Genomic DNA, 9,486 nt, shown 5'->3' on the forward strand with positions numbered 1-9,486 from the left:
CACCCTCCCGGCACCCAAGCTGCCGTAGTCACGTGACCAAAAAAAGGCCCAATGCGGAAGGACAGTCACGTCTCCTCCGACAGGGTACCGGCTTCGAGGCAGGGGAAGAACGGGCGCTGCCCCGGCCCCGCACAGCGCCCCCTGCCGCAGGAGTGGGGCGACCCCTGCTACTTGAGATCAGCCAACAGTGCCAGGCCACTATGGGATCGAGGCCAGGCACGTTCCTCAGGCGAGTAGCCTTGGCTCCTGCATGGGACCATCTCCATCGCGCCTGGCAGGAGGTGCTTCGCCCCAGGCATCCTGCTACCAGGGCCCCGGCTGCTCTGTGCGCATGCCCCCCCGCAGCACTGGACCAGGAACTCCCCCAGTTCACCAAACTACGACTCAGGAGACAGGGCTAGGGTAAAGCTGCATATAAATTTGCCTGACCAGGCTGCAGGATCTGGTCTCACCCCTCCCCATGGCCCTTCCCTGACACAGCACAAGAGGCACAGTCTGTAGCCTAACTGGCATGTATGATTCACAGTGAAGCTTGTGCAGGGTCTTGTATCACACCAAACCTCTCACCCACCCTGTGACCAGCCTCCAGCAAAGTCTGATTGCAGCTATGCAGCAGCTGGGAAGTGTGTATGCCCACAGGGCTAGAGCAGCTCAAATGTGTGCACCAGAACATCTCTGCTGCTAGTTTTAGTAGACTAGGTTCAGCTGAGCTATAGCTGTACCTATTTGTGATTTCTACTGAACTCCTTTCAACCCAGATTTTGTAGAAAAAGAAGAGATTTCTTCTTACTTTAATAAAAAAATTCCATACAGATTGTGATGTCCTAAACTAAACCAGAATCAAGAGAAATACAAACTAGAGACATGACAGAATGGGGGTGTTGAATGAGCATTTCACAACTGCTCCAGCTCCAACTGACAGCCTTGGGAGCCCAGTTAAATAAGTTACAAAAAAGGCTTTATAAGAAACAAAACAGATTAATGTAGTTCGTACGAGGTGCTAGTATGACAGAGGCCACTACATTGGTCAGAGATCTGTCCGTGAACTGGCTGCCTTTGGTGCGTATTTAGGCATCAGTTCATTGATTTTGCGAATATAGTCTGATTTTTCTGCACAGCCCTTGCATGTTTCACCCCAGTCATCTAGGATCTTCTTCAGTTCTTTCACTCTCAATTTCTTCAGATCCACAGTACTCAGGTCAATCTGCTTGTCTAAGGAGAGAGAGGGCAGGGGGGGACATCAGTTACTCTAAGTGAGAAATAACAAATTGATCAGAAGTTGTCAAAATTAACATCTTTCTTAAAGGATTCAGAGTAGCAGCTGTGTTAGTCTGTATCCGCAAAAAGAACAGGAGTACTTGTGGCACCTTAGAGACTAAAAAATTTATTTGAGCATAAGCTTTTGTGTGCTACAGCACACTTCATCGGATGCATACAGTGGAAAATACAATAGGAAGACACACACACACACACACACTCTCTCTCTCACCTTACACACACTATAAGGAGAGTGATCAGTTAAGGTGAGCTATTATCAGCAAGAGAAAAAGAACGGTTTGTAGTGGTAATGAAAATAGCCCATTTCCAGCAATTGACAAGAAGATGTGAGGAACTGTAAGGCGGGGGTAGAGAGGGAATAGCATCCCCCTGCTTATTTCTCTCTCTCTCTCTCTCTCTCTCTCACACACACACACACACACACACACACACAGTTCCTCGCATCTTCTTGTCAATTTTTTATTATTATTATATTATTATTTTGTGATGAGGCAAGACAAGAAGGAGAATCGCAATTGAAGACAAACAAGGCTGAATTTTATGCACAAGGACACGGAATCAGTAAAGAGACTGGCAGTGTCAGACTGATGCAGTTAGAGAAACAGGAAAATAAAAAAATAATTTTAAGTATAACAGAAGCCGGAAGCCTGACGAACAGGAAGTGGGACCACTAGATGATCAAAGTGCTAAAGGAGTACTCAAGAAAGACAAAGCTATTGCAGAGAAGCTAAATGAACTGTTTGCAGTGGTCTTTGCTACAAGGGATGAGTGACATTCCCACACCTGACCCATTATTTGTAGGTGATAGATCTGAGGAATTGTCCCAGACTGACATATCAATAGAGGAGCTCGGGGGATAAATTAAACAGTAATAAGTCACCAGGATAAATGGTAGCCACCGAAGAGTTCTGAAGGAACTCAAATCTGAAAACTGCTGAACTGCAGTATGTATATCATTTAAGTCAGCCTCTGTACCAGATAACTGGAGTGAAGCTAATGTAATGTCTGTTCTTTAAAAAAAGGCTCTAAAAGGCAATTCTGATAACTATAGGCCAGGAAGCCTAACTTCAGTAACAGGCAAATTGTTTGAAACTATAGCAAAAAACAAAATTATCAGACACCAAGATAAACATGGTACTTTGCTCAACACTCCTTTTATAAAGGGAAATCATGCCTCACCAATGTATTAGAATTAGTTAAGAGTATCAACAAGCATGTGGACAAGGGTAATCCAGTTGATATAGTGTCCCCGGCCTTTCAGAAAGCCTTTGATAAGGTCCCTCAAAGGCTCTTAAGCAAATTAAGCAGTCAAAGGATACGAAGGAAGGGCCTTTCATGGGTCAGTAACTAGTTAAAAAGACAGGAAACTAAGGATAGGAATAAATGGTCGGTTTTCATAATGGAGAGAGGTAAATAGTAGGGTCCCTCATGGATATGTGCTGTTCAACATATTCAAAATTGATCTGAAATAAGGTGTAAACAGTGAGGCAGCAAAACTTGCAGATGATACAAAATTACACAAAATAGTTAGGTCCAAAGCTGACTCCAAAGAGCTACTAAACTGAGTGACTAGGCAACAAAATGGCACATGAAAATCAGTGTTGATAAATGGGAAGTAATGCACATTGGAAAACCATCTTAACTATTCATACAAAATGATGGAGTCTAAATTAGCTGTTACCAGAATCATTGTGAATAGCTCCCTCAAAACATCCTCTAAATATACAGTGGCAGTCAAAAAAGGTAACAGTGTTAAGAATAATTCGAAAGGGATAGATACTAAGACAGAAAATATCATCATGCCACTATGTAAATCCATGGGTACGTCCATATCTTGAATATTGCACACAGTTCTGTTGCCTCATCTCTAAAAAGATATATTAGAATGGAAGAGGAGAGCAACAAAAATGATTACAGGTATGGAACAACTTTCATATCAGGAGAGATTAAAAAGACTGGGACTGTTTCACTTAGAAAAAGAGATGAATACCGGGGAATGATAGAAGTCTATAAAATCATGAATGGTGTGAAGAAAGTGAACAAAGAAGTATCATTCACCTCTTTCACACAACACAAGAATTAGGGATCACACAGCAGGTTTAAAAACAAACATAAGGAAGTACTTGTCTACACAATGCAAAGTCAACCTGTGGAACTCTTTGCCATGGGATGTTGTGAATGCCAAAGTATAACGGGCTTAAAAAAAGTTAAATCAGATAAATTCATGGAATACAGGTCCATCAATGGCTATTAGACAAGAAGGTTGGGAATGCAACCCCAGGATCCAGGTGTCCCTAACCATCCAACTGCCAGAAGCAGGGACAAGATGACAGGAGATGGATCACTCAAAACTGCCTGTGCTGTTCATTCCCTCTGAAATATCTGGTACTGGCCACTGTCAGAGACAGGATACTGGGCTAGATGGACTATTGGTCTGACCCAATATGGCCATTCTTATATTCAGCTGCTGAAGACTGGACCTAGTGAAGGGGAGAGAGTTGGGGACACCAGAAAGATGGTGGTGGTCACAAGAGTTGAAGCGACACAGAAACAAGGCAAGAATTAAGGTTTTTGGCAGTAAGCACAGAAAGGAAAGGGCAGATTTTTTATTTTATCTATTAGAGAGAAACATAAGATTTAGTGAAAGTCTGGATGTGAGGATTTAGTGAAAGCCTGGAGGTGAGCCTGGATGTGAGATTAGAGCTGCAAACTCTAATAAGATAAGACAGTGGAATTCTCTATCTCCAGAGGTGAAAGGAGAGGTTTTAAGATGAAAGATAAGAGAAACATGACAAATGGATCTTCTTAGTAAACAACTATCCATGAGGAGACAGAACAAAAGAAAGATGTGGCCTGCACAGAAGAAGAGGTGGATCTGAGAATCATCAAAATAGAGGTGATGAGAGAATGGATAGGAATACTCAGAGAGCAAGCACAGAAAAATGGAGTCCAAGGACAGACCCCTAGCAACTAAAAGAGATTTCTGAAGGAGTGGCGAGCAAGGTAGAGATCACTTGGAGAGAATAATCATTCTCTCTGCGATACTGACCATTAATTAGGCTTGGCAAGGAAGTCCTCATTAATGGACTGTCATGAGCAGTTTCAGTGGAGCAGAACTGGAAGCCAGACTTTTAGGGAATCAAGGTGGGACCATTTAAAAATTAAATAGTCTCTTGTAAATGTCTTTGATAGGGTTTGGTAACAAGAAGCCCAACTGTATGAGGATAGTTAAGCATCCAAGAAAGAGATTCTCAGAAGCCAACAGCCTGATCAGGACTTAAGCAGGGTTAGGCAGCAGCTGAGCAGTGGTTTTGTGAATGTCAGTGGTGCTTAAATGTTGGACCTAGGCATCTAAAGAGGCAGTTAGGCACCCTTTGAGGGTCTAGCTGCAAGGGTCTGGGCTAATCTTGGGCATAAGCAATGCTGCACGCTAGACAAACCCATATGTGCAGGAACCCTCTGAGTTGGATTAGTGCCAGATACAGCAACTTTCACCAAATCACCCTATTAACCCTATTAGGAGCCTCCAGGAACATTTACTACACATACTTGTGCTACTGCCTAACCATTCAAACATCTCTAACGGGGTCAGCTCAAGTTATCTGTCATAATACTTACTCTGCTGATCTTGCTGAAGAATTTAAGAGCAAGTGGCTTCACCTCATCAACCTTCAAAGGAAGCCCACTTTAGGCTGTTTTAGATTAGCAGCAGATCCATACAAGGGATCAGGTGCAAGTGCGTTACCCATCAGCACAAAGATTCATACTGCAGAAAAATCCAGTCATTTAACCCCATAACTAACGTCTCCCCAAACTCACCGTATTTTAGCTCACAGATCTGGCTGTCTTTCTTCTTCAGTTTCTCACAGACCTTTTCCACAGGGATGTGGTGACTCAGAGGTTTTGATACCTCATTAACCATTTTAGTGGCTGCATCACTGGTGGCTCCAATGTAATAGCACTAGAGGGGTAGAAAGGAAAAGTATGAGGTGTCTAGTGATGCTGAGGGAAAAGAATCCTTTCAGGAGAATTCAGATGATTTTCTTGGTTGCTTCCTCCCTTCTCTGTGCCAGTGACCCTGAGTTTTCTGCCATACAAATCTCAGTGTCTTGCCATGATTTCATCTCAGAATTTGTTTCATCCAGAGGAGAGGATCAGCTGCTTTGGTTTGGATTTCTAAAGCAAGCAAAGTGAAGGGGGAACAGGAACAACAGTCTCACTTTCACTCTACCTCTTGGTAGCACCTCAGCTCCAGGGGAAGATTTATTTTCACTCATAAGGAACAGAGATAACATGCTACCAAGAAATGGTTTATTTGGCCTTTTGTCATGCACATTTTTGACAGACTAGGTGGCCTGGTTTTGCAGTTTCACATTTACTGGTACAGAATATTTCTCCATGAGTCCTATTGGAGCTATGAGAAAAGCTGATTTCTCATTATGTTGATGTAGGTTGTCTTAGTACCCCGAGTGACGTTTTATCTGAGCTGGCCTGAAGGCAGTTTCTTCTCAGTTCAAGGACAACTTGTCTGAAGTACAATATGTCCCCGAGTATGTCTGACAAAGTCAGTCCTAGTTCTCTTCAAAGATAGGGGAAAGCCTTTCTACTCAGGTCACTTCACTGTGAAAGCATTTTGGACTGCTTTCAATTAGCACTTCCTTTGGGTTAATTTTCTCTGCCATTTTTCAGTTCAAGGGCTGATAAGCATTATTACTTAAACATAGTTTGTACAGCAATCTAGATGCATCATCTAATGCTCAAGAGGTTCAGTAGAAAGTAAAATTTCATTAGAAAAAAACACTCTCACAGCAGTTCAACTACAGGCAGAAATGAGGTCAAGCAATAGGAAAACTGGTACCAATGTATTTATTTTATGGTGGAGAGGGACTGCACTCCTCCTCTAATCTTCTCTATATAGGCCTATACTGTATACACAACCATTCAGTGAGAGATTTTCCCAGTTTCTATCTACCTCCCAAGTGTTCTATGAATTATTCTGCAAAAGAGATGGTGATGGATGACTGTTACTCACCAGTCGGTTCTCTTTGCCTTTTGCTTCTTTGCAGGATTTCAAGAGTTCTTTTTCAACACTAGCTGGTGTGAACTCAACATCCTTGTCCTTTAGACTCTGGTAGAACCTTCCCAGGAATGTAACACACACTAAAAGGGGGAAAAATGGAGAGATTCATAACATTTGCACTAACCTGGAAGTAGCACTTGGGAAGAACTCCTATACGAAAACAAGAGAATGAAGGGGTTTGTGAATGAGGTTAGGACACCGCATTAGCAACCAAGAACCTATCCCCTTGGAGCTGCACACATGACAATTACACCACAGTAAATCTTTCAGAGCATGAATGAGGACAGGTGACTCACATACTTATACACCTCACCCACCTTGTCTCGCTAATACTTAGAAACAGATCCCTGAGGAGGAACGCCATTGATGGGATATATGTACCATATGGAAGAGCAGCACAGATTCAGCTGAGGCAGTGGTTCTCAACCTATTTACCTTTGAGGGCTACATCCAATCCTATCTCTATGGCCCTGCAAATGTCACATGGACCACAGCTCTGTGTTGACTGGCCACAGGTTGAGAACCTCTGAGCTGTGGAAATACAATGCTAGCAGCAAACAATAGAGGGAGCACTTAAGGGGTGGGTGGGAAGAGCCAATTTAATGCCCAGGCTCTCTTATCCTTCCCTCCCAAAACAATAACTCAATGTCAATCCAAGAACTTTAAATATGCAACACTATTCTGAAAATGACAGACTCTAAATATGGCACTGTCGACTCCATGTTTATTGTCTCTCACTGTGCACAGATCTAGTCCACTCAGTTTACAAAAGGAAAAAATGCTTTAAGAGTGTCAGCTTTGGAAACTCAACCTTGATCTCAACATCACTAGTATGAAAAATTCTGTAGGCCAAATGAGACCCTCTGCAGCCCTCTTGCAATTCTGTTACCTTCAATGATGAGACAAGGTGCCCAACACTGACCCCATTTCTAGGCAGAAAAAATGGCACAGGTTAGGGCTTCCATATGTTTTACTGATACCAGGAGAAGGGATCAACCAATCTCTATGGCCTTCAGCTACTTTTACACTCAATTCCAAAGTCAAGGGAGGGCATAAGAAGTTGGAAAATACAGGATCACCTATTTGAGCCCCACACAACCAGGAAGAGGTCTGCACTCCAAATATGTAACACTGGCAGAAAGCATAACCTGAACTAAATAGGCAGCTGAACTTTTTCTACATGTATGGCATCTTTTTTGGCCATTTCACATTACTTCTCCCACACAGTGCTGTCTGCTGGTCTTGTGCTGCGATCTGGTATTTGGATTCCAGGTTCTGCAGGGAATAATATTGGTGACTGAGTTACTCTTGAACCTGAGTTCCAACATGGTGTTACAGGGCACTGGGCTGCTGCAGATGCCATCTGTCAGATGAGGTGAAAAAATTAATCCCCAATTAAAGAGACTATGGCATTTTTTGCAGCGGTAGTGGTGCAAAATGCCAGAACTGCAGGAAAATTACAAATTGGATAACTACCTCTTTAAAGTTCCATCTGCAGAATCTGTTCACTTCTTCACTTGAGTTACACAGCAATTCTTTTCTGTGCTGTTAAGTGGTTTAAACCTAAGAGGCTGATGCATTTCAGTGGTGCACCAACATCCCAGTGTATAGTTTGTATTATTAACTGAACACTGGCACCCTTTAGCATAAAAGGTACAATATATATTACCTGAACTGGAGTATAATGGTGACCAGTCCGGCATGATTTCTATTGTGTTAGTCACCATGGTAACATTTATGCCATGTAAGGAGATAAAGTTTTTTTAAAATTACCTTTCACTTATCAGGTCAGGCTTGCAATTTACAAATACATTTGAACATAGTCAAGATTCATTTTCTCCTTTACTAACCTGCCAACATTCAGGTTCAGAATTCACTTCCTTACCTATGGAAGTTCTTCCTATCACAAAACCTCTAATCAGAACATTCCTCACCCTCCCTACTTTGCTTTATTTGGAGATTATCAGCTATTACAGAAAAAAAACACCGTAAACCCAGGATAGAACAGAGAAGTGAAGAACCAAGTATTAAATGGATCTTTAATGAAGGTGAACTGTGAAATAAGAGCATTTAAAAAAAAACGAGGGCAGCAGAGTACTAAATATCAGTATTAGGGGCAGATTTTAAAGGTATTTAGACACCTGAAGATGGTCATCAAATACCTTCAAAAATTTGGACCCTGGTCTCAAAATTGCTCTTCTCAACTGGATGCACATAAGAGAGGGTTGTAATCCTGGCTGACATCACTATGAGGCCCTCCACAGATCTTTCCAAAATCAAGTCTCCCTCTTCCTGATATAAACAAGCAAAAGTTTTGATTAGGTGTTTTAAAACAGGCTGCCAGAGACAACAGAAAGCTGCTATGAAGGACAAAGCTCAGGCAGGATACACTCCAGTGATATCAACCAGTGACAAGTGGCAGCTTCCCTTTGCCTTCCTGGGCTGCTCTTCACTAGGCCCTTTTCCCTCTGAGACACCCGGGCACCCCAGGGAGCCTCACCCCCCACATAGCCCCTTCCGGCCCAGGAGACCCCAGGCAGCTCCAGGACCCCTCCCCCCACCAGGAGCCCCACTCCTCCCAGCCCGGGCAGCGGCCGCCAGTCCGCCCACCGGGCGAGCGAGTCTCGGGTGAAGCAGCCCCACGAGGCCAGGGACTCGGCAGAGCCGGTGCCCCCTGCGCAGCCCCCCGGACAGGGCCACCCGCCAGCACCTCGCTCACCCTCGCACTCCCCCTCCCGCAGGGCCCGGCTGCCGCCCGGGAGCAGAATCAGGACCAGCGCCGCCCAGAGCCCGTTCGCCACCCGCATCCTGCCGCTGCGCACCCGGCTTCCTCGGTAGCACACACCGCTCTGCGAGCCCCCTTCGCACCCGGTGCCTTGACAACATGCACCGCCCATCCCCCACCCCATTGGGTGCTCCTGAGGCTTCCCTCACACGTCGCGCTCCCATTCGCCCACTCTTCCATAGGCCTCCACGCTCCCTTTCTCTATTGGTCGGGCCGCGGCCGAGACGGGAGAGTTGGCGGCTGCTGATTGGACGAGGTGCGCGGAACGGCTTCAGCAGCCGGTCTCCAGGAGACGGAACAACCCCCGCGAAACGCCATCCTTGTGCGGAGCATGATCGCGCAA

General features: G+C 44.4%; 1 protein-coding gene across 2 annotated transcripts; it reads right to left on the reverse strand.

Moving 5' to 3' along the window:
• Nucleotides 1-759: 759 nt before the first annotated feature.
• MANF (mesencephalic astrocyte derived neurotrophic factor) lies at nt 760-9,259 on the reverse strand. 2 transcript variants are annotated; one of them, XM_032805855.2, is made up of 4 exons: nt 9,181-9,259; nt 6,311-6,438; nt 5,098-5,239; nt 760-1,212 (listed from the first exon to the last, which is right to left on the reverse strand). In XM_032805855.2, exons 1-4 carry the CDS (start codon nt 9,242-9,244, stop codon nt 1,028-1,030), a joined length of 519 nt encoding a protein of 172 aa, XP_032661746.1. In that variant the 5' UTR covers nt 9,245-9,259; the 3' UTR covers nt 760-1,027. The 2 variants fall into 2 exon arrangements, with proteins under 2 accessions (XP_032661746.1, XP_032661745.1); XM_032805854.2 differs by having other exon boundaries at nt 9,078-9,241.
• Nucleotides 9,260-9,486: the final 227 nt, after the last annotated feature.

This window comes from Chelonoidis abingdonii, chromosome 16 (assembly GCF_003597395.2).
Source record: "Chelonoidis abingdonii isolate Lonesome George chromosome 16, CheloAbing_2.0, whole genome shotgun sequence".
Lineage (NCBI taxonomy): Eukaryota > Metazoa > Chordata > Testudines > Testudinidae > Chelonoidis > Chelonoidis abingdonii.

Excerpts from the sequence above, each read along its gene's own strand:
- MANF (XM_032805854.2), bottom strand. The coding sequence starts at position 9,165 with ATGCGGGTGGCGAACGGGCTCTGGGCGGCGCTGGTCCTGATTCTGCTC. Across the intron at positions 6,439-9,077 it reads GCGGGAGGGGGAGTGCGAGG|TGTGTGTTACATTCCTGGGA; the intron begins GTGAGCGAGGTG and ends TCCCCCTTTTAG. Across the intron at positions 1,213-5,097 it reads GATCTGTGAGCTAAAATACG|ACAAGCAGATTGACCTGAGT; the intron begins GTGAGTTTGGGG and ends CTCTCTCCTTAG.